Genomic DNA, 24,973 nt, shown 5'->3' with positions numbered 1-24,973 from the left:
ACAAAAGTGGTTCAGATACAAGAAACCAGTACGTTTCGGAGCTATTGTGAAATAGATTTTTCGGAATTCACAAAACCTAACCCAAATCACGAGGGAAAACTGAATAGTCGGTATTTCTTCTGTGGCAGAGACAGCCCATTGCTTCTTTTATCGATCGTGTATTAATTATGGTGGAACTTAATGCATTTACTGTGTTAAATATTAAATAGTTTGTTAAATATTTCTGATCGTGCTTCCAGTTGGATTCAGACAGAGTTGAATCATTTGACAGACGCTATTAATCAAGGACACAGAATTGCATTAACAGCGGCTCACACTTCTGATCACAGGAGTTTATACTGCAACGCTTTCGCTGGCACTGGAGGCAGCACATTTTGATGGCTTCCACTCGCGTTGGTCCAAGACGCTCGAGATGGGCAGTTTTGGAGGCAATGAGGGAACAACCATCGGGATTTGAAATTTAGTCTCACTCGTGCCTCCGGAGGGAGCGTATAGCCGTGCCTCCTACGTGCCTGACACCACCTGGAAGAGGTAATAAGTTGCAGGAACAATTCAATTCACGCCGATGCAGAGCAAACCCAGCGGGTGCAAACCCCACTGGGCCCTCTGCTGCTTAAAACTCTCCGGACTCTTTGCCGGCAGCAGGAATGCGGTAAATCACCTGCAAACCGGGAACCAGCTGTTGGTGAGAATCAGGAATTAGAACACCACACAGCAGATGGTAACTTCGGGGATTTCTCTCTGCGCAGACCCTCATCAGTTTTTAAACGCAGGAATCGCCTCACCTCATCCCGGGGTCACCTGAGCGCTCACAAAACCACGGTCAGAATAAATCCTAATCCTCCGACTGAGATCGAATAGTTTCACGTCGGTCACTGAATTCTCGACTGCTTCCCGCTGGGTTGTAGGAACGTAGGCGGCCCAAATCGTAAAGGTGTGCTGTGAGGTGAGTGTGTTTCCGATAAAGTTCTCGGCTTTTGGCAATACTCACACTTCCTTCTCTCGGAGGGTGAAACCGGACTACCCATTCAATGGCGTCTGCAACCAGAATGGTTTGCTGTCATTCCCGACTAATGCGGGAGGGGGGGGTGGGGGAAAGAAATGGAAGCACTCTCGGGCAAGGCAGACCAAACATAAAATTAGCCATCGTTCGTTACTGTGCATTGATCCGCACTGGGTCCAACAGTGGCTCTCAGCCAAGCGATGACATTCATTCATTCCTCATACTTTTCCGTCTCCCCCACCCCCCCACCCCTCCCCCTCCAAGGGAAGGAGGTTGCAAACACATAGGTTTTCACAGTACGATACAGATCTGTCTGTTTGGGGAGCCCTTAAGACCATCTCGCTACTGATACTCACTCTGAATAAAAAAATGAGAATGGCGCTCGCTAATTATTCATTATTATGGTCCCAGGAATTTTCCAGGGTTCAATAAACTGAGAGAAGACGCGGAGAAATCGGACTGAGGAGGAAGGAATGGTGGGGGAAGAGTGGTGGGGGTGGTGCGGGCAAAGGAAAGAGCTGTCTTTGGAAGCAAGGAAGGCACATAATAGTAAACGCTGGCTTATTAGCCACTTTGTAATCTGTCTCACCCTAGGATGCGGAAAGGCTGAGCAGAATGCAATACCAACAGCCACTGTGTCATGCTGATTTTCATTAAATCTGCTGTAAGGAGGCTCAGCGTGGAATTATTAAACTGCGATCAAATAAAGGCTGCCCTAAAGAGTTCATCTATTTATAGTGTGCACGTCAGTTCATTGGTTTCCTGCACAAGCCCCAGTGTCACTCTGTGCCAGCATCACCTCTTTCTACACTCTCGATTATGAATAGGTGCATCAGGTTGAGAAACCTGGGTTCGATTCCCGGGCAGGGTTAAATGTCGGGCAAGTTTCCTTGCTCCGCACGCCTCTGTTTACCCAGAGGTAAGTAGGAACCTGGTTGTTAGTCGATTGACGGATGGCTTTTCCGGGGGTAATAATTCTTTCAAAAATAATAATAATTCGGTCGCTCAATCCGCGACTGTTTGCGGGGACGCTGCTGTGCGCAATTGGCTGCCGCGTTTCGCCCGCAAAATATACAGTTAATTCACTTTACAGCGTATTCTGTGAAGCGCTTTACGTCGTCTCGAAGACATGATAAGACGCTGCATTAAATGCAAGGATTATTATAATCAACAGTGCCAGTTCTGAATGGGATTGCCGTCTTCACCTACAAACCACACAGTGCCCACAGCTTACAGTATATCCTGTGAAAAGCTTTGTGACGATAAGGTTGCTGGATCAAACGCAAGATTATTATTATATCAATAACGGTTTGAATGATCTTTTTAAGGGGCTTGGGCTGCAGTTTGCTTCTTGGCTGCTTGAGAAACAATTCAGACAAAAGGAGTCCTTTAGCAATAATAATAATCCTTGCATTTGATATAGCGCTTTTCACGTCTTCTCGACGTCTCTGTTCATTTTTTAGGTGTATAACACTGAAGCTAAGAATCCACTGATCTGCCACTTGAGTTTAGGGATCAATAATACTCAGCATTCCCAAAGTTTCAAGCGGACTACTATTTAGTTCTTGAGTCCTTGAGAGTTTTTCTTTAGCCTCAAAGCTAAAATGTTCCAAGCGACTATTCTCTGCCGCACAAGCATTAACTTATTCTAATTACTAGTAACCACTTACTATTCATATATTCTCAAAGTTTTGACGTTATGCCACTCAACCGCCAATTATTATTTTCTCCCCCCCCCCCCCACCCATTTCTTCCTACTTTAATGCGCTTCAAACAAAAAGATAAATTTATGGATAGCCTGGTAGACGTCAAGCGTGAAGGTAATGTTCAGCACTGTGTGTAGCCATGTGAGAAATGTAGTCCCTGTTCTATCCGCAGTCCTTGCGTAGAAGCAGGAGGTCCACGCACAACGGTTTAATTGGGTCAGATCATAACGACATTCGAAACTGTCAAAATAATCACTTGTTTTGCAACAATTCATTCACATGGACAGAATTCAATCCCCTCTCTTTTTGCCCCCTTCACACACACACACACACACACACACAACGAATAGTCCCCAAACTGGCCAACACTTCCCCAAATACAGACATCGCTGGAAGAGATCCCATTGCAAGTATTCAACCCTCACATCCCCATTCAGATAACAAAATAAAATAGGTGAACATGATTTTGTTTTCCTTTCTAGTGCTGATATCAAAAGAAATGTGGTTTGATCCCATGTTGGGCTTTTCTGCAGGAGACGCCACAAATGTTTTACGCACTTAATAAAAGGAGATTTTTCTTTTTAACAACTGGAAATAATTTTTCCGTGACGTACAACGCTCGGTTCTTGAGAAAAAATGTACATCCCTGAAATGTACATCCCCGGTCTTAATGGATTTAACAATGTCCACGATAGGAATGGAGTGTCTTTTTAGTGAGATTCATGAATGAACATCCTTTACAAATGCAGTCGCAAGCATCGACGATTTCTGTCTTCTTTTGTTACAATTTTAATGGTTCTCCAATGTAGAAATACCAATACATTTCTCTCCCATCCTGAATTATGAAACACTATGAAACGGGAGCCGACATTATCTGCTCCCCACGGTCAAGCAGACCCAGGTATTACTGGAATGCGTTCCGTCCACAAAACAACCGGAGCGTTCAAAAAAAAAAAAGCACCTGAAAGGATTCGTTGTTGAATTGGACAATTTGTCAAAAAGAAAAGAGAAAAAAATCACCCGAGTTAATCAAACAGGTTGAAGGCCTCCTGCTCAGATAACTGCGGCGTGTTTTACTGCGGCGCAATAATTATACCATTCCAAGCTGGCAGAGAAAAAAAAAAACTTTATTGACAGAACACATGAAGTTTAATTACCCTCTAGATCTCATTGCGTTAATGTTGTTGCACGGTGAATGGGTTTGTACTGAAATGGCACGCGCGCCAATTTCGTGTGCGTGGAAGCGTGTGTATTTGTGAGTGTATTATTATTATGATGTATGATCATATTATTATTATTATGTATGGGAAACTGTCTGTGTGCGCGCGCACGATTTGTACGTGCATTTGTGCCGTTCACCAAGAAGCTCCCAGGGAGGTTTTGGGTTCCTCACAAATCCACTTAGTGAGTGAGGCCTCAAACCTGTACTTGTCAGTTTCCAAATGACCAAATGGTGACTATCCTTGAGAGAGGGGAAAGTGAGAATCAAGTCAACTCACTCTCTGTAATGGTTCTTGAGCCAAACCTGTCCACCCCACAGTACTCTTAAGTCTAAGACAACACTGTGATTACAGACCAGCTCATCAGTTAGTGTTTTTTTTTTCCACCCCCACAATTTACGGAGGTCAATTCCCTATCAACTTGAGCGAAGATTTACAGAACAGAACTCTGAATGTGTTATAAAAACAAAACACCCACAATTCACAATGATTGCACCTTCCTCTCCGTGTGATTGTTCTACTTTGTGTCCCGATGCATCTGAAGACTCAAATCCAGCAATTCAGGTGGTCACATTTGACGTGGAGCTTCTCCCCGTCGGAGTCCCACTTTACCCCATTCCCCTTTTCAAGCCCCTCTCTCTCTCCCTTTCCTATGCCTCTCTATGCCCCTTTCCCACGCCTCTCACACCTCCGCGTGGCTCAGCAAAAATCAAAAAAAACAGCCGCTGCCTTGGACGACGGAAAATTAAATGTATCCATCAGCAGAACAAGACTGGCCAAACGAGGACAACTTGCAAGGCCATGGCCTGGATGGTCACAGTGCCGGTGCAGCCATTTATGTCTCGTCACTTGGAAATATCCCAAGATCAGGAACTGTTCAAACTCTATTACTAGATCCCAGGTAATTCTTTTAAATACCCATTGGCCCAGAACGCTCCACAGGCTTTCCCTGTATGATTTTCCACTCAACTCGCTAAACGACAGCAAAAAGGGGATCATGTTGCTGCAGACAAATCCCAGAGAAAGTGATCCTGCCCGTCCCCCAGGGAGGCTTTGGATCAATATGCTGCAGGAGGTTTTCTATTATTAAAGCCGGAACATTTTAGCCGCTAGAGCGTGCCGAGTCCCATCTGCCCAGCAGGACAGGCCGTGAACACAGCCTCGGCGCGGCAGAAAAGCAGCAGGAGTATCCGGGGGTATTTAGTGATACTTGTCAATCGGAACAGGTTAAAAAAGGTCACCCGGGCGTTCAAAAAGGATGCGGCTTGGGAGCTGTGTGCTACAAGTGACAACCAGAGGCAGGCAGCCAGCACGGAGGAATCAGACCAGCCCCAAAAAGCATGAACAAGTGCAGCGTTCCTGATCAATTGAATTTTAACGGCATGCACATTCATACACATCCCCAATCCCCCCAACCCCCACCCCCCACCGCCCCCACCTTTCCTTCCCCGTTGAACAACGTGCCAGGAATTTCAAATTAACCTACAGGAATTTCGAACATTCTCCAAATGTAAAGTTTTCCCATTAAATGATAAGCAACACACACACACACACACACACAAAAAAAATACTTTTCCCTACACCTGCTTTCAGGTTTGTAGGAATCAATTGATTGAAGATTGTCACACGGAATTGAATCAAAACGTGGATTTGACAATGCAAGAAAAAAAGACTCATTTTCTGGGTTCTATTACTTCTACAACCTCTGCAATTACCGACTTCATATATTTTTTCTGGTGTACAGTGCGGCTGCCTGTTCTAAAGGTGGCTCTGGTAAATGTGCTTTGCGGTGAGACTGCTCAGCAGGAATCGTGATCAGTCTATAATAAAGGGAATTGTCTTCCTGACAACATGTTCGCTGAAAGGTTCTTTCTATTTCGGGAGCCAAGGAGACAACATTTTCGCTGAAGCCGACATCATTTACAAGCGACAAAGCGATGCATTTTTGGACACGATTTAAATTGTGTCCTGTTTTCACCAACAAATGACGAAAGATTTTGCCAAAGATCTCTCCTTGAAGGCTGTGCCTCTCTTAAACCCAAGCTTGTAAGCGACTATCTTCCCCGTTTCCCTCAATTTAACGCAGCTTTTCAAATCAGACCGCGCACTCCCACTCGCTGTTCTGTTCTGTGCAGTGTCAGCCTCCGCGTTAGAAGGTTATAGGTTCAAGCCCCACGTCACAACTTGGCATCACATCGTCGAAGCTGACACTCCCATGCAGTGCCGGGGGAGAATGTTGCAATGTCGGAGATGCCGTCCTTCGGATGAGACATTAAACTGAGGTTGTTTCTGGACAATAAAGATCCCATGACACTATTTGAAAGCAGAAAGGAGTTTCCCCTGGTGTCCTGGCTCTCAATTCACCAAATAAAATGGGTCATTCACTCCATGGCTGTTTGTGGGACATTTCTTCGTGCAAATTGGTTGGCCCGTTTCGCCCTCGAAATACACAGTCAATCCACTTCACAGCGCATCCTGTGAAGCGCTTTGAGATGTCTCAACGATGTGATAAGGCGTGATATTAAATGAAAGGATTATTATTATTACCATTCTATTCACTCTCCTCTGCAATGTCAATGTTATTACCTACAATAACGACATCCTTTATTGCTTATTTATTTCCTGATCATCAACTCTCCATTTTTTAACATTGAGCTATGAATTCAGGTCTCCTCTGTCTTGCGGTTTAGATGGACGCGTTTGCCTATATAACATACACGCCGACTAATTAAGCTCATTCTCTGAAGCACTTTGAGAAGTTTCCTGTACGTGAATGGTGCTACGTAAATGCGATGCGGTGTCACAGAAGTGGCGTGGGGCAGTTAGAAGTGTATCGAACACAGCGTGAGAAACAGATGTTAAAAGGCAGCGAGGAACACACTTTTATAAAAATGGCAAAACAAAGTTTGCACAAATTAAATGATCGTCATTTGAAATAGGACCAACGGCTTCAAAGATACATGTACATTTACCGCCGGTGTATTAACACTCGTTCAGCTAGTGCTTGATGCGTCACTATCAATGACACTGTTCGATGGGAGTGTCAGCCTGGCTCATTTGGTCATCTCATCTCTGAGTCAGAAAATTGTGGGTTCAAGCTAAAAGCATGGCTTTGGACTCATCTAGTGCAAACTGCCATTCCAATACTGTGGTAGAGACATCTTTGGAGGTGCTGTTCTTCAGATGGGACATGAAAACGATAGATCTTGCCCCCCTGTTCGGGCAATCACTAAAGGTCCCACGGCACTGATGGGACACTGCTGTGTGCGCAAACCGGCTGCCGCGATCGCCTACAAAATAAAGAGTCACTTCACTTTACAGTGAATGCTGCGAAGCGCTTTGAGACTTCCATGCAAGCTCCACAGTTCATTTTTAAACGAGGCATTTCCAGGCTATAATCTTCAGTGAGTAGATATAAACCACTCAAACACCATGCTCCTGCTCTGTCATCTCATCCGCCCACCAAACACACACAGTGAAATTGCTACTCAGCGTCAGTCCATTTGTCTCTGTATATTTAGCAGTCATTTAGTTTAAAATGATTTTGAAAATACATTTTCTCCTATGCCCTCCAAAGTCCGGCACTCAAACATTAACACGCGGTAGCAATCCATGTGTTGTGCACACATAGATTAAACCATTTCTGCCTGTGTGTGATTTTCTTTTCTTCGATTTGCAACGATAAACAAATTACAGGTTCATTTTTCCTTGCATAAAAACTCGAGCAAGCTGACAGTCTCCCCCGGTAACTGTACGCAGCCGATCCAAACCCAAATTAAACGTACAGTGAAAAAAATAATTGTTTTGGTGTTAGTTAGATTCCTATTTTATATTGACGAGAACGATGATTTCATGAGGGCTGGATGTGTCACAATGTACAATAAACACGTTTGCTTGAAACTGGTCTAATACCTACTTGATTTCCTTGTCACGTCAGGCTTTAAAGACACCACCCACAGAGGTGCCTCAGGGCCGTTATTTCTCTTTTAAAACAGCTAACCTTTGCTTTTTGTCATCTCACGCTATTTGCATTTCAAAAGTGTGAAGCAAACCCGCACCAAATGGCTAAATGGGTCTTTTTTTTTCCCTCAATGAAGTTTGCTACCCTGAAAACAGAGGCCAAGCACTCAGACCTGCAAAGGTACTTTTCCCGTGTGAAGTTTTTGCATTTATCTCTGCCGGCAGAGAATTAGCTAATGATATTTCAACGGTACTTTGCTCTAGAAATTCCGCACATTCAGCAGTCAAGAGAATTACTGGGACGTTTAATTCTGCAAGTGGTCCTGAGTGTGCCAAGCGTATTCAGTGTGGCTCAGTGGGTGGCATGCTCTCCTCCGAGACAGAAGGTTTAAGGTTCAAGACTCAATGCAGGACATAGCACCTAAACAGGTCCCGTCTCTCATGTTTCAGATAATAATAATAACAATAATAATAATAATTATAATGATTACATACACACACACACACACACACACACACATACATTTGATAAAGACCCACTTCTCATCGGGGAGGGTGGTCTCAAAGCCCTTCGCAGGATAGAATCTAAAGTGTGGTAAACATGTACCTTGTAGGCAAATTAAAATTAAATTAAATTAAAAGTAACTCTAAAGTTCCTGGATACGATTTCAAAGAAAATTCCAACTGGGTTGACATTTACTCTGTTACCGCCGTATTTTTATAGGACCTGAATATGACAAATTGTTGATTTCAGTTTCAGCTTTTAGGTCATTTCTTTGCAAAAAAAGAAACACTTCAAAATTAAGGCTGTAATTTATCAAATTCTAGACACTGAAATCCTACATAAACAGAATAACCCTTGCATCAGAATTACTCGCCAGCCATGCCTAAACCACAACACTTTTTGGCCTTATTTATTATTCTGTGAATTTTAGTGGCTATGGTATCAAAGAGCACGGTTTTTTTCCAATTCCAAATTTTTTAAAACTTGGATTCAAAGCAGAGTTTAGTTTTTTTAAGGCTATGTTGATTCAAAATCCGACCAGATGGAGGCTTTGCTTCCCCCACAGCACCACGTCCAAATCGCCACGAGTACCAATTCTCTCCCTAAGGCCACCTCCCTCACTGAATGCAATCAGCATTGAACAACCTGAAAGTCATTGGCAGTCGGCGATTGTTGCAGGCATTAATTGTGAACGTTTTAAACAACAACAATAATAATAATAATAATCCTTGCATTTGATATAGCGCCTCATCAGAAGTCTCAAAGCGCTTCACAGAATATACCGTTAAGTGAATTGACTGAGCGTCTCTGGAGGCGAAATGCAGCGGCCAATTACGCACAGCAGTGTCCCACAAACAGGCGTGGAATGAGTGACCAAAGTATTACTATCTTAAATTTTTATTTGAAGGGATTATTACCACTGGAAAGCGATCCACCAATCGATTAACAAACAGGTTCCTTCTCGCTGCTAGGTAAACAGAGGCGCGCGTGGGGAGTAAAGAAACTTGCCTACGGTTTCACCCTGGCTAGGAATCGAACCCAGGTCCTCTCACTAAACTATCTATTGCAGGTATTATACCTATTGTACATGGGACTTTTGCAATCCTCCCATTCCTATTCCTTGACCCTGAGAGTCTGTGACAAAGACTAGTCTGAGTGGTTAACTTTCTTCGCTTGTGTATGCATTGGATGATGCTGCGCTGTGTGCTGGAAGATTATAAAAGACTGCACCACTATTCTCAGCAGAGACCTCTTTTCAAGGTGCAGCAGTATTTTCATTAGGAAAAAAAAGCCGACATCGTTTACTGGGAACTCGCAGAACCAACACATCACAGACACAAACTTCTGTCGTTCAGACTGTTTGACATTTTTTGGGGACTTGGGATGGAGTTTAAGCGATCGTAGCTTTTCAGAAGGTATTCGAGCGAGTAATTCAGATGCCGCACACGTACAGTAACGGTATTCTTAATACTCAATATTCTCTCTCACAAAGGCAGTGACTCTGGCCAGAGCAAAGTGTGAAAGGGGCTCCCCAATGCCCCCACCCAAATACTCTAGCGATTCTTCATTTGTAACCCAAGACAGGGAGTCTCTGCAGCGTATCTGACCATTAGATAGCCCTATAGTTAAGGTCAATTGTCTCCTCACCTGAAATCATCATACTGTCGTACTGTTACAGTCACAACTGATGGCATTCATTGCGTCGAAAAACTTGCGGGTGTGGACCCTACTTACTGCACGTGTGAGCAGCGTTTTATTTCCCACGCACTCGTCAGCTCCTGCGGCCAAACGGCCAACTTCCGGATCATCAGGTCACCACTGACATCACTCCAGCGCAGGAAATAGCATCTCGCGACGTAGAAAGCAGCTATTCGTTAACCGTAAAAACCCGATTGCGCACGCGTACACCGACAAATGGCGTTCAAACCAGCAACCTTCCCGGCTTGTACTGGCTCAGCGCATCACAGCTTTACCCCCACCCCCCCACCCACCACCACCACGTTAACCCACTGAGCTTTTTCGGAGAGTTCAACAAAGGCTCCGTTGCAACAAAGGACTCGGTGAACGAGGAGGTTGGCGATAGCGCGCGCGAAATAGTCACACGAGTTTTCAATCTCGAATTCAACGCCGGGGGGCTGCTCACCTGCTCTGCAAATTAACCTGTTAATTTCCGAACGCCTTCCATGTCACTTAATTAATTGTGGTTCCCGGACACACTCTTCAGTGTTAAAGCTGCCTGAGACTCAGAATGCATACGACTAACTGATTGTCCGTGCAATAAATCTGCAGTAGCCATTTAGGGACGTGTGGAGCAGAGATGAAGCCCCCTCAGCAATGGGAGATGGCCCGCAGCCTCATTGCAGCATGTTAGGGCATCGCTGGTAGACATTGATTGCAAGTGACTCCTTTGCCTCTCTCCTCTCTGCCTTGGAAGCAGGTGCAACGACAGAGGACACGCACGGCAGAGAGTAAAACGCAGGAGGAAAGGGAGGAAGAAATTAGATCGATCAGGCTTAAAAAGGTGTGCTTCGTCTTGCAAAACAAATGCCACGTAGACCGCAACAAACTGTACCGGTACAGAGCCTTTCAAGTCAGGTGAGTGTCTGGAAATAACTTCCCAAAGACAAATGGGATTCAACAAGCAAAGAGAAAAGGTAAAGCCACACGAGAATGTCGCCCAAAGGTAGGATCCAAGACACAAGTAGTAAAATGGATGTGGAAGGCAGAGAGAGAAAGCACAAAGCAATGGGATGGGAGGGGAACATTTTAGAGAACAGGGGCACAAAGGCTGAAGGTTTGGTGGTGATGGCAACCTACGGAAACAACAGGTTGCTTTGAGCTGCCAGTTCTGGTTCGATTGCAGTGTGTGTGTGAGAACACGCTTTGGATCCAAAAAATATAAGAATCACTGGCCTTGTAAAGAGCAAACGATGGAAAACAAAATGAGAAATCCCTACCACGGCCCTTTCCGTGAGGGTATTTCAAAACTGATTGCGCAAGATTTACAGCAGCTTAATGCACCTCTTAACAAAACGAACCGTGTAGTTCAGACACGGGGATAAAAAGAGAAGTAATCAAGGTCCTTAGCGGTGGAGATTTATTTGCTTAGTGATTTTACAAATGCCAGCGAGCTCTTCAATCACTTTAAAATGACAGGTTTAAAGAAAGGGTGATCATTAATCTTCTGCGAAAAAAAACAGATACCACAGGTATAATGACAAAAAAACAGAAGTTTGTGAAGCGCGAGGAAGCATTTCCGTGCCCAAAACACGTATGGTTTGCTATTCCCCCTGTTACACTCACGGCAAGCAGCAGCACATGGGTTATTAATTTGTTAATAGACCGGTTATTAATCATAAACAAAACAGTCAAACAAAAAAGCCAGCAGGAAACTTACAAAGTGATTAATGAGAAGACTAATGTTGTTGGGTTAGGTGTTTAGGTAGAAAGTAAATACCTCAAACAAAGCTTTGGCCTTTTATCCATGACCTTAGTGGTTCGCTTTGGAGAGAGTGTGCATTCTATTCCAACGAGGGGAACATTTCAATGTGGAGGTTGATTTGGATAATCCCTCTCCCCCTCCCCCTCCCACCCACCCCCCCCCACCCCTCAACACAACCCCACCGTGATATCCTCCAAGCATATGAAGAAAAAATTGGTCACTCAATCCACGACTGTTTGCGGGGACGCTGCTGTGCGCAATTGGCTGCCGTGTTTTGCCCGCGAAATATACAGTCAATTCCCTTTACAGTATATTCCGTGAAGGATTGTAAGGATGATTATCACTATTATTATGAGTGTTAGTACTCCCAAGGTGACCCACTCTCAAACCTAAGGGTGTGGGATGATTTTTGCTCTATTTCTTAAGCAATCTGGGTGGGTGGCTCAGTTGCGGTATCAAGTAGTACATCAGGTCAACTCGAGAGAGCCAAGCTCTCGAAAATCTGATAAAGTAGAAGCAATCTTTCTCTGAGTTGCCTGTCACAGACATTCCAATTTGTTTGCTAAGATATCTATTTGGAAACGCCGTAAAATAAAGACTGGCTGTTGGTACTGGAGGGTGACACACAGTCTTCTCTTTCAAACAAAAATAAAGGAAAATGAACGTAAATCGCGATTCTTTCTAACTATTCGACTTGAAGGGAAACCTTTCCCCATTAACATTCTCGAACATCAGCTATGTAAGACAGTCCTGTGCTCAGGCCAGATGTAGGTACGCACGTGCTGATTTTGAACATGAAAGATTACACATTTTTATCGTAGAGTCCTGTAGCTCAGTGGTTAGAGCACTCGCCTCGCAAGCGAGACCCCTGGGTTCAATTCCAGGCAGAGGGCGAAACCTTGGGCAAGTTTCCTTACTCCACACAGAGCCTAATAATAATCCCTCCAAAAAACAAAACAATAATAAATTGGTCATTTTCAATCCACGACTGTTTGTGGGGACGTTGCTGTGCGCAATTGGCTGCCGCGTTTCGCCCACAAATATACGGTCACTTCACTTTACAGCATATTCTGTGAAGCGGTTTGAGACGCTTTGAGAAGATGTGAAAAGCGCAATCTCAATCTCAAGGATTATTATTATTATTTAGATTCAACTGCTGACCTGAATCACAACTTGTGGCAAACCACTTGCTGTTTTTTTTAAAAAAAGTGTGGTCAACAAGGGCAGGAATGCAGCCCAACTACTTCGTTTTTGTAAAGAAAAGCTAATTGTAAAATTAATAATATAAGATTTCAATGAAAAGTGGGTATTACCCCACGGTCCTATACAGTAAGAAGCTCTGCACAGATACACATTGAATTCCATGCGATAGGCTAAGGATACACGAACTCTAAACGTTTGTACTGAAGGTGAAAGGTATAATGCACTGTGCCAGCCTCGTGTAAACAGGTCATTGAGAAGGCTCAGCTCCAAAGAGTTCAGACAGCATCCGACTTCGCACCGAGCCCCGCAAGTTCCAACCAACATTGAGAGTACTTTTAGGATTCCTTATTGCATTTCCGCAGTCCCAGTTGGCATGTAAATGTTACGTCACGTCTGTTAAATAGACAACAGTGCCCTCTGCGGGCTGAGGCATTAAGCCCAGGTAAAACTAGAATAAGAATCCTCGCCTTCCCTTGCCTCTTTCGAGACCCTCCTCTTCGACCGCCGTGCCTTTGGTCACCCACCTAACCCCTACCCTCCCCGGCCTCCTAGCCCTCCTGACGCCCACCGCCAGCTCGGGTGCGGGACCCTGTCTGTCCAGGGCCTTGGGACATCCTCCCGACGTGAAAGCCGTTTAAGACAAATGTAGTGTGTTGTTGTTGTTGTTGCTGCTGCACTCGATATAACGTCTTGCGTATCGGCAGGACATCCCAAAGTGCTTCAGGGGCTATACCGTGAGGTGTAGTGACTGTGTGGCGCGCGGCCAAAAACAGTTTATGCGTTTGTACAGCGAATAAAGGATATGTTGCGCAACATCAAATGCGGCAAATCCTGAATGTGCTACAGCCCCTCTCTATTTGATGATGGATATTGTTCTTGAAATGACTTTGGACAATCCAGTTCCTGTACAGCTCACCTCCAGATGTTAACCGGCACAGCAAATCTGTCAAGTTTAGGAAGAATTCTTTTTTTTTTTAACCTTGGACACATTCGGCCTATGCACGTCGACATGATACACTTCATACCTGTCAACGATTGACACCAGAAGTGCCTGAAAAAGTGGAGAAAAGGATGTACCCGGCAAGCAACTGCTGATCCCCGAACGGCGAGATGTATAATATATACGGGCAACGAAAAAAAAAGCTGCTCGTGAGGGCCTGATCCAGCCGACCACGCTTTAAAACATTACGCAATCCATCTTATTGCCGAATTGGCACTGCCACTAATTTTGCCATCAAGTCCAACGAGTCTTTGGCATAATTCCACTGTGATAACTGAACATCCAACTCCAGTGACATAATAACCGGCTGACACGCTGGCCCCTGATCTCCAGACCCCGTAGCACTCGTACCACTATAAAGCCGTATCACCGTTGGACTAAAAAAGCCTTCATTAATGATCCGCTCGCTGATTCTCCGTCACACCCACAAAAAAAACATTTATAATTTGATTAAAATAAATTTTGCCCAGCGTAATAGATTTGTACGGCACGGTTATGGAATCGCTGCACGTAATCGTGCTCCGTGTAAGTCTAACCTGTGATTACATTACAAATGTGTTGCTTCTTGTCCTCATCATTGACTAATAACACATCATTACTCTGCAAGCTGAACAGTGCTTGCCATTAACATGTGAACTAAACCGTATCCTAAAGACACGCCAAGACCGACTGCAGCTTTCAGCTGCGATTGGGCTCTCTGTTATCGGGCGTTCTTTTGTCCTCGAGAAAAGCTATCATACAACAACAACAACAACTTGTGTTTATACAACTAACGGCAAAAATGTTATGGCATTGAATCACTTTTTCAAGATAGAGCGGAGCTGTTCCTACAATCCAGCGCACGTGTACGGACCGGGTTTCACGTCGGGAGGGACGGCTCGGAGCGCTTAAGGAGAACACTTTTCACTTCTGTAGCTCCTTTCGTGTCGGGAGGAACATCTGACTCAAAGGGCTTCGCAAGGAATGGGAGACCAGGCAAGGAAGGGGGTGGGTGGGGGGAGCGGGAGTTGTGCCAATTGCCTAGTCAAAGGGTTAGGTTTTTAAATGGATTTTGAAAGCAGTGGGGGTGGGAAGAGGGAGAGAGATTTTGGAGAGAGTTCAATGGCGTGAGAGCTAAGTGACTGAAAGCTCCCCTACCAATGACAAGTCAGATGGGAGGCACACAACAAGCCAGGGGATTGACGGAGCGAAGCAAAGTGACACCAATAATAAAGTGCATTTATACAGCGCCCCTCACACAGGGTAGCAGGCGGGGAAGTGGGGAGGTGACCGTAGGCACGGTCGAAGAGGAAGATCTTCAGGCTCGAGCTTAAGATGGGGAAGGAAGGGGTAACTAAAGCAGAGGGATCGAGGAAGAGTGTTCCAGAGTGTCGGGGCAGAGTGGCTGACAGCGTGGCCACGGGTGGAGGAATGGAGGGAGGGCAAGAGGGACACGCGGGATGCGACAGTTGAGTTGGGTTAAGGAAATTGTAGGTGTAAGCATAGGGGGCAAGTGAAAATGTTCTTTGCGGAGAGCAGGTTGGTGGGGGCGGGGCAGGGTGTAGGAGGTACAAAGTAAAACTGAATGAAACTCAGTTAAAGGGTCGATCTCTGGGTTGGGGCTGCTCAGAGAATTGGCTGTGGTCCCTTCTCAGGGTTTTCACAGCTTCCCTTTCACAGCTCCCCGCCACCTGTCAATGTAACGTGGGGCAAAGGAAGGAGGCATTTGAAGGCAAGGATCTCAAAATTGATCTGCTGAGACCGTCAGAGACCGATGGAGAGGGAGGAAAGTGGACTTGCTTAGAGTCCTGCTGAAAGATTTGAAGGAGAATTCAGGGTTAAACACAACAAGGAGATTGCGCACAGGCTCTGTGAGTTGGAACGGGAAACTCCATCACAGAGATCGTCATCTCTGCGGTCTATCCCAGACCGTTTCCTTATCGCCCTCTTCTTCCACATTCCTTTTCCAGGTGGTACTCAGGTGAGTGTCGATAAAGCTGGAGACAAACCACTACCACTTCTCGATTACATTCCACAGGTCACGGGCGAGAGCATTAATGATCCTTATATTTGATATAGCACCTTATCAAGTCATTGAAACATGTCAAAGCACTTCACAGCATACAGAGTTATCATATTATACTGTGAAGTGAATTGGTTGTATAGTTTGTGGGCGAAACGCGGCAGCCAAATTTCGCACGGCAGTGTCCCACAGAAAGTTGTGGATTGAGTGACCAAATTATTATCATTATATTTTGAAGGGATTATTACCCCCGGAAAGCAATCCACCGATCGACTAACAACTGGGTTCCTAATTACTGCTACGTAAACAGAGGCGCGTGGGTGAGCGAGGAAACTTGTCTAAGATTTCTCCCCGCCCAGGAATCAAACCCGCCCGTCAGGCCAGTGCTCTGACCAAAATACCACAGAACTCGAGAGGGGAACCCTGGCTGACACCTGGAACAGTGGTACCCCATTCCCTTCCCTCACAATAAGTCCAAGGTTTGCCGGCCCTCAAGCCAGTTCACCTTTAATATATTCCCGGTAGCTGCACATAAAGTCACAAGGGATATAAACCAAAGCACTTGGTCCTGCAGTAAGTGCATAGTTGCTGCAAATGGTCGTTATCAGTGACCAGACAATCTGACTACATGCCATTCAATGGTAGTTCTTATTTTGTTTTTGACTAATAGACTACTCCATCCAACAGTGTGCCTGACCCAGATCCCATCAGTAATTGAGACTGCATTGCCCTGATTACATTTGTATTTAGCAGCAATAAAGACTTGAACGTCGAGTGCTTTTTTTTCTCTCCGATGAAGCGCCTCTCAGTGGGAGTGAGGGCAAGTCAACCCTTCCGTTAAGAAAGCAAAACAAATGCGCCCGCTCCTTCGGGAATCAAAAGCTTTGCTTTAAAGCCGTTCCAATTTAACGAGGTGGTGAGAGGCAACCTTGAATAAAAAATAGTTCCTTGCCTTAACTAATGAAGTGACGGTGTAACTTGGGGGCACTTTGGTTGAAATGACAAGGTCGTCACCGTTTCTGAACACAACACAAAAAACAAGATTGCTGAGATAAAGTAATTAACAGGGGGTTAAATAGTTGGAAGGCACGGGTCCCGTTGCAACACCAAGCCGTGCAGGAAAGTCGCAGGTTTACACGATTGCGCTGTTCGCTGCTCCAAGGCAAGGCACCGGTTGAAACACCGCAATCGCCCTCAGCAATCGACTCTGGCTTGGAGAGGGGGAAATCAGGCAAGCTCGCGACGGCTATCCAGCTGGAAAGGTTGCACGCGTGCGAACATCAGGTGAGGTTGACCCAGCCTGTTGGGCTTTGTAACTTGGGTGAGGGGCGGGGGGGGGGGAAGAGGGTATTCCAAATATAAAAGCACGGAACTAACACCCGACATTTCTAGATGCAGAAAGATTAAAACGCTTACTGGCAAGGTACTGCAGATAGGTACTTAAGAAGTAAAAGTTTTGAGGAATAAAGAGAAAGAGCAAGGTAACACAATTAGAAAGATAAAAAGCTGCTATCAACTGATAAAATGGCTGAGTAGGCTCAATGGGCTGTATATTCTCTCTTCTAATAACCCAGTGCTCTAAATTCATGATAAACTAATAAAATACAGTAAGGAAAAAGCTATATGTGTGTTCTGAGACATCTAGTGATATATGATACTACAAGTTAATGAGTTAGTTTATTATCTCTGTCTCCGCAGTAAAAATCGTAGATCAGGTTATTTAGAACGCACTAAAACAGCATTTTCCGTACTATTTTTCATTCCTTCGCTTCCATAAACACCGATCTCTGCCTGGCACGCAATCTTCAATTTGTGAAACATGTATTTGTCAGTTTTGGTAAATAAGAGTAGCGACACTGAACTGGAAAATAAACATTGTAATTTGGTACAAAAAATAAATGATTTAGAGAGAAAAAAAAATCCGGTCAGAGTCTTTCACACTGCTGCGCGTTTGGGTTCAAAATGTACTCCTCAGAGAAACAGATGCAGAAATGACACCCCGAATTGGTGCCTGAAACAAGACCCTTGTAAATAATTCAACGCACGTCTTGCCAACCCACAGGAATGCAACCCAGACACGAACTCCAGGTGAAGCAGACTTCTTACGGGTCAGTTCAACGTAGTCGCAGAGGATTTGCGGGTCAATGTGAATCGGTTCAAGAGCAGACGGGAGACTGACTTGGCTTATCAGTCTCAGAAACGATGGGTGAGATAAGATCATCCACTGTCATCCTTAATCAATGTGCTCCTCAACGGTGTGATGGACAGCACTGCCCTTGACTATCTGCTCCAACTACTTCCAGTAGACTTTTGGTACTCTGTTAGCAGATGATGTTGTGCTGTTGGAGGACTCATGCGAGGATCTAGAAAACTTGGTCGTTCATTGGGACATAATGGCGATGTTCCCGGGTGCACTATTATGTTTCTGCGTGGCTCATCTTCTTCCAATCGCCAAGTTATCATCTCTCCACCACAGCTTTGATCACAACAATATGATAATTTCTACCTTGCAAGAAAGCCTCCTCAAAACAATTGGGTATTTTAGACCTTTTACACCCATTGGACACAGTTACTATTCAGTTAACTGTGTACAATGAATGCCTCATTTTCCAAGTTACTCCCGCAAATTACAGCCCAACCATCTCATTTTCAGTCGATGATGCTGCACACATAATTTTGACGCTTGGAACTTCGAAAAAAAAACATTAATATTGCCAGGACACCGAGAGAAACTCCCTTCTTTTTTTTGCTAATAATGTCGAGAGTCTTTTACGTGCACCTAAGTATTCTTTAAAAATATTAGTATTTCACAAAAAGGTGCAAAGTAACAATAGGTGAAATGAACCGTACCAGAATTTAGACGGTGGAATTGTGAAAATACAATCTGCTGAATTGCCATGTAATATTAAATATTACACCCGGTTAATTTTTAGGAAAAATGTATTACCTTGAAGTATCACATATTACTAGATGTCTCAGAACACGAAGATAGCATTTTCCTTATTGTATTTCACTTACGATGTTGTCGGTTCACAGAATATACTGCATAAAATGGTGTGACTACGTGCACTTTGTGGTAAAGTTGTAGTCTGCAGAGCATAGCTGGGTTGAAAAATTGTTGGCAGGAAGCAGAAGACGATGCTTAAGGAGAAAAGACCGCAGTTCTTAATGGTAAAGTCAAGGGAGAAGAAAAAGGGTTGGAGGGGTCAAATGATCTAGACGAGTTTTCATTGGCAAAGAGAAGTCAATAGGGTCATGTAAGATATTGACAGGTAGAGATAATGTACATTTGACAGAGATCATGGCCAAAAAGTGAAAGAAAAGAACAGAGCTTGAAAATTAAAAGCACGTCATAAGCAGTTCAGAGAGAGGGAAAAAAAATCATAGGCAAACCGGTACTTCGAATACCAGGGATACACTCCCAACAAAAATAGTTAACGTTGTGTAAATTACAACACCAACAACAACAAGATATCATTTATAGAGCGCCTTTCACGTCGGGAGGACGTCCCAAGGCGCTGGACAGTTGGGTCAGGACCTGAGCAGGGGGGAAATGGTCAGGGTGAGGGGAGGGAAGGGAGGGAGCGAGGAGGGGTTAGAGAGTCGAGAGGGAAGCTGAAGGCACGGTCAAAGAGAAAGGTCTTGAGAGGGCGGCCCGGCCACCGATGGTAGGGCGGTTGGGACGGGGATGTTGAGCAGACGGAGCCAGAAGAACGGAGGGTACGGGCAGGTAGGTAGGGGGATAGTAGGTCGGAGAGGTAGGAGGGAGCGAGGCTGTGAATGGCCTTGTAGGTGAGGATGAGGATCTTGAATTCGATCCTCTGGGTGATGGGGAGCCAGTGGAGGCGAGCGAGGGCGAGGGTGGGAGCGATGTTTCAGAGGTGATGGAAGGCGGTGCCAGTTGTGGCGCAGAACTTAGTTCCTTCAGACTGAATAAGAATCAGCATTAAAACTGTATCTGGTAGCTCAGTGGTTAAAGCACTCGCCTCACAAGCGAGAGACCTGGGTTTGATTCCCGGGCAGGGCGAAACGTTAGGCAAGTTTTCTTACTCCACACACGTGTGTTCACCTAGCAGTAAATAGGAACCCGGTTGTTAGTCGATCGTCGGATCGCTTTTCTGGAAGTAATAATCCATTCAAAAAAACATAAGAATAATAACCTACAACAATGACCTAGATGAGGACATCGAACTTAATATATCCAAATTCGCGGAGGACACTAAACTAGGAGGGAGAGTAAACACCGAGGATGACATTAAAAAAATGCAATGAGATATAGATAGGCGAGGTGAGTGGGCAAATAGGTGGCAGATGAAGCATTATGTAGGGAAGTGTGAAGTCATCCACCCAGATGGCAAAAACAGTAGAGCAGATTGTTTTTTAGAAGGGGAGAGACTAGACAGTGTTAGCGTTCAGAGGGACTTGGGTGTCCTTGTACACCAGTCACAAAAAATGAGTTTGCAGTTACAGCAAGCAATTGGGAAGACTAACGGTATGTTGGCATTTGTTACAAAAGGGTCAGAATATAAGAGTAGGGAAGTCTTGCTGCAACTGTACAGGGCCCTGGTGAGACCGCACCTAGAGTACTGTGTACAGTTTTGGTCTCCTTATTTAAGAAAGGATGTACTCGCCTTGGAGGGGGTACAACGTAAATTCACTGGATTGGTACCTGGGATGAGAGGGATGAGTTATGAGGATAGGTTGAGCAATTTAGGACTATATTCTCTAGAATATAGAAGAATGAGAGGTGATCTTATAGAAACCTGTAAGGTTATTAAGGGGCACGACAGAATAGACAGTGGGAGACTTTTTCCCCTGGTTGGAGAAACTATAACCGGGGGTCACAGTCTTAAAATTAGGGGTAAACCCTTCGCACTGAGTTGAGAAAAAACTTCTTCACTCATAGAGTAGTGAATTTATTGAATTCTCTACCCCAAAGGGCTGTAAATGCTCAGTCCTTGAACATATCCAAGACTGAGATTGAGTCCTGTAGCTCAGTGGTTAGAGCACTCGCTTTGCAAGCGAGAGACCTGAGTTCAATTCCAGGAAGAGGGCGAAACCTTGGGCAAGTTTCCTTACTCCACACAGAGCCTAATAATAATCCCTCCAAAACCAAAAACAATAATAAATTGGTCATTTTCAATCTACGACTGTTTGCGGGACATCGCTGTGCGCAATTGGCTGTCGTGTTCGCCCACAAATATACAGTCAATTCACTTTACAGTGTGTTCTGTGAAGCGCTTTGGGACGTCCTCCCGACGTGAAAAGCACTATATCAAATGCAAGGATTATTATTATTATTTTTATAGATTTTTGTGGATAAAGGGATTAAGGGATATGGGGATAAGGCGGGTGGGTGGAGTTAGAATAGATCAGCCATGATCTTATCGAATGGCAGGGCACAGGCTAGAGGGGCCGAATGGCCTACTCCTGCTCCTAATTCTTATATGTTCTTATGTTATTCAATCCACGACTGTTTGTGGGACACAATTTTGCCCACAAAATATACAGTCAATTCACTTTACAGTATATTCTGTGAAGTGCTGTGAGACGTCTCGAAAACGTAATGAGGCGCTGTATCAAATGCAAGGAATATTGTTGCTATTATTCAAGCGTATGAGGAATAAGTGCTGACATTCTGACAGAGCAGGAAGCAAGACTGAACGTGAGCGAACATCCAGTCCAATCCATTCGCATCAACTGACTACATCACTAATAGAAGTAGCAATCTCACAAAGCTATAGATGAAAAAGAACATAAAAGTACACCACCAGTAAGCTGAGGAATTCTGATCCATCTTGGGTATTTCAAATCAGTAAATTATATATAAGATTGCTAGAAAACATGTAGCCTTGATTCCAATCTGTTGTCATGCTTTCAGTTTGTGTTTGTAAGTAGACGACTGGATGCTTTAAATAAAATGAAGTTATTTATCAAGTTAAAACCAAATCAATCATGCGAGGTATATAGATAGCGAGCTGGTGATCATTAAGGAGGCACCAGATTTGATTTTCAAAAATGTGTGCATTCCTGTAAATTACCTGCCAGTAGTTTTGCCATATATCCTGAAGCATTTTTTACTCAGTTGTGCGGAAGGCACTTGTAACATAAATATTTTTGTCACAAAAGATTTCATTTTCTTCTTTCCCCCCTTAAGAGTCTGGAGACTCGATTTTTTTTTTAATATAGTATACAGATTCAGAGATCGCACTTATTTTTCCAGCATAACATACCAACACAGAGGTTAAGGAGTTACAAATCCCACCTTGGATCTTTATACTTTTTTTTTACTACAACCAGCTAATCCGAGCAACGCAGCTTCTATACTGTTCGTTTGGTGGCACATCGCCGTGTAAATGGAGGTTGAGCCCGTGTGAAATGTCCTGGAGCCTCTGTCCCAACACCTCTATAAACAAGGTGCTTCCATTTGCACCACACGGAATAAACCCGGTGTTTCCTAGCGTTAAAAAAAAACACACTAACACCCGACCTTTGTGCTCAGAGCATATGTGAAGCCGCACGGTACACAGATCTCCAAGTCAAGGTTGTTTTATCCACAGACGTGTTCTGTGTAGAGTGATATAGAGCAGAGAGTATAAAATTGGGATTCCCACTCCACTGCTGGGTATACATAGGTTTTGATTCCCAGTACTTGGAAGGCACAAAGCACAGGTGCAAACTCATATTGACCTTTAGTTTGGTAGGGAACCATAGACTGGAGTCACGGACTGTTTTGCAGGAATGTGCTGAAAATCCTGAGCACAACTCCGCGAGAGCCAGTTTTTGAATGAAAGTATTGAGTCCCACGGTTTCAAAGCAGAGTATGAAACCAGTTTAAGCTGAAAGTCCTTCAAGTGCTACTCCTGTATGGGCAAGGGCAACAACACTGTCATCAAGATGTCTTACCAAGAGTTGTTTGTTATGAAGAGGCAGTCTATCGGACACCGATGCAAAGGACGAAGAGTGACGGGATTTGAAAGCCTCCTCCTTTTTGTCCTTAACCTGCACAAAGTAATTAAAAAAAAAGTTTAGAAGACTTCTGAAACCCCCCGATTCAGTGAATAGTAAAATTCTGCCTTCGATGTATAATTTAGAGGTGCGTGTCACAGTTATCAAGCATTTTCCTCCTAGCTTGTAAGAATGCAAATGATAATGAATGCCACTGCTGGCACATTGATTGCTGGACAAAGTTAGGTTAACTAGCTGTCTTCCTCTTAACAGACTGGGAGGAAACTCAGAGGCAGGATCTCGAAGTGGAAACCAGAATACTTGGTCAGTGAGTCAGTGACGAGAGGGCATCAATTTTAGATAGATAGTGAACGAGCAAACGGGGAGGACAGGAGATTATTTTTTCCCACATACTCCGGCCAGGAGTGTTGATTGAGGCAGAACGCATTTCAGCTTCCAAAAGGGAACTAGATAACAACGTCTCTTGGGAGACGGTTGAAGCAGGAAATGTTGATTCCTTCAAACACAGATCAGATAGCTTTCTTTTGGGAAATAACATGATGGGATACAGCACATAGGGAGTTTGGTCCATATGTGCGGGCGATCGCCAGGCAGGTGGAAGGCGAACTAAATGGACCTTGTTCTTTTTTCGTCTAGCATTTCTTATGTTCTGGTGTTCATTTGCAGAGCGTTCTTCTATCAGGTAGCGTCTTGGAGCATTTTAAGATAAAGGGAGTGAGTGACAGGGGTTTAAGGAAAAGGCAGGTATATGGGACTGAAAGGATTGCTCTTAAAGGAGCCGGCGCAGACACGATGAGCGAAATAACCATATAAAAATTTATATGGTTCTACAGCATACACCTCAATACTTATCAGCATTGGGCTACAGAGAGGGGGAATGGAGCAACTGCCGCATTCACTTTTAGTGCATTTCCCTTCATATTATGAACCGCATGTTTCAGTCTTTTTAAGTGCAATTTCAAAACCTTCTTGCTGAGCTGTGCAGAATGAACGATCCCCGATTGCAGACTGATCCTGGAGACTGATTGTATTGGTATGAGTTCCAGAATTAACTCAATATTAAATTAATACATTCAGATTGAAACGTGGAGGCGACACTTTGACCATGTAATTTTATGCACTTTTAAATAAATAAGGAAGGGGTCTAAAGAAATCCATGCATAGGACATAGTGGGATTATTTTTTGTTATAAACTCTACAATTCGGTTTCCAGAATTAATCTAATATATAGATATATGCCACAATACATGGTGTTTGCATACAATATTTTATTTACAATATATTTAAATATGCTTTAAGTATTTCTACTACAACAAAGATGATATGTCATTAAATGTATTATGGAATATATTTAAGGTGCTTGTTACACCAATGATTCTTCTGTTTAGGATGGAGATTCAGGTAATCTGAAATGCCAGATTTATTATTGCTGACCTGATTTAAAAATCAGGAGCAAAGTACATAGTGATAAAATGTTCCATGTAATCAGTCCCCAAGGATTATTTAGGGCTTCACAAAATAACAGGAAAGCTTGCCGAGTACAAATGTTGATGATATAATTTCCTGCATTATAATGAAACAAGCTCTACGAAATTGCATTACTTAATTTCTGGCATTTATGAAAAATAGATTGTTTGAGAAATAACCAAATCATTTGACTTCATTTTCGACCAAAAGGAAATAATCTAAATGCAAGGCAGCATTTCCAACCTGATCCAAATGGACTTCTTATTTGTGCAATTGAGTTTATTGCTATAGAAATGGCATCATGTCCTCCACGTCAGTTACTCTACAAGGAAACATTCTCCACGTCTAAACAGCGTCCCACTTGTGTAGTACTGTTTTCAATGACAAACACCATAACATAAATCCAGCGAGAGGCTTCTACACTATTAAATGTTCCTTCCCTGTTTTGTTCCTGAGAGCATTAAATAAAGCGAGAACAGGCCATTTGGCCTATTGA

The 24,973-nt window shown here is 44.0% G+C and overlaps 1 protein-coding gene across 1 annotated transcript in view; it reads right to left on the bottom strand.

Annotated features, from left to right (window-relative positions):
* The window catches only part of stpg2 (sperm-tail PG-rich repeat containing 2), a 290,142-nt gene that overhangs the window by 218,207 nt on the left and 46,962 nt on the right, over positions 1 to 24,973 (bottom strand). The window contains exon 10 of the mRNA XM_007902544.2: positions 22,948 to 23,043. Within this exon, the coding sequence (XP_007900735.1) occupies positions 22,948 to 23,043 (96 nt within the window). The remainder of the gene's footprint in view (positions 1 to 22,947; positions 23,044 to 24,973) is intronic.

This window comes from Callorhinchus milii, unplaced genomic scaffold (assembly GCF_018977255.1).
Source record: "Callorhinchus milii isolate IMCB2004 unplaced genomic scaffold, IMCB_Cmil_1.0 Scaffold1, whole genome shotgun sequence".
NCBI classification, from domain to species: Eukaryota; Metazoa; Chordata; class Chondrichthyes; order Chimaeriformes; family Callorhinchidae; genus Callorhinchus; species Callorhinchus milii.
This window is presented reverse-complemented; position numbering and strand designations above follow the sequence as displayed.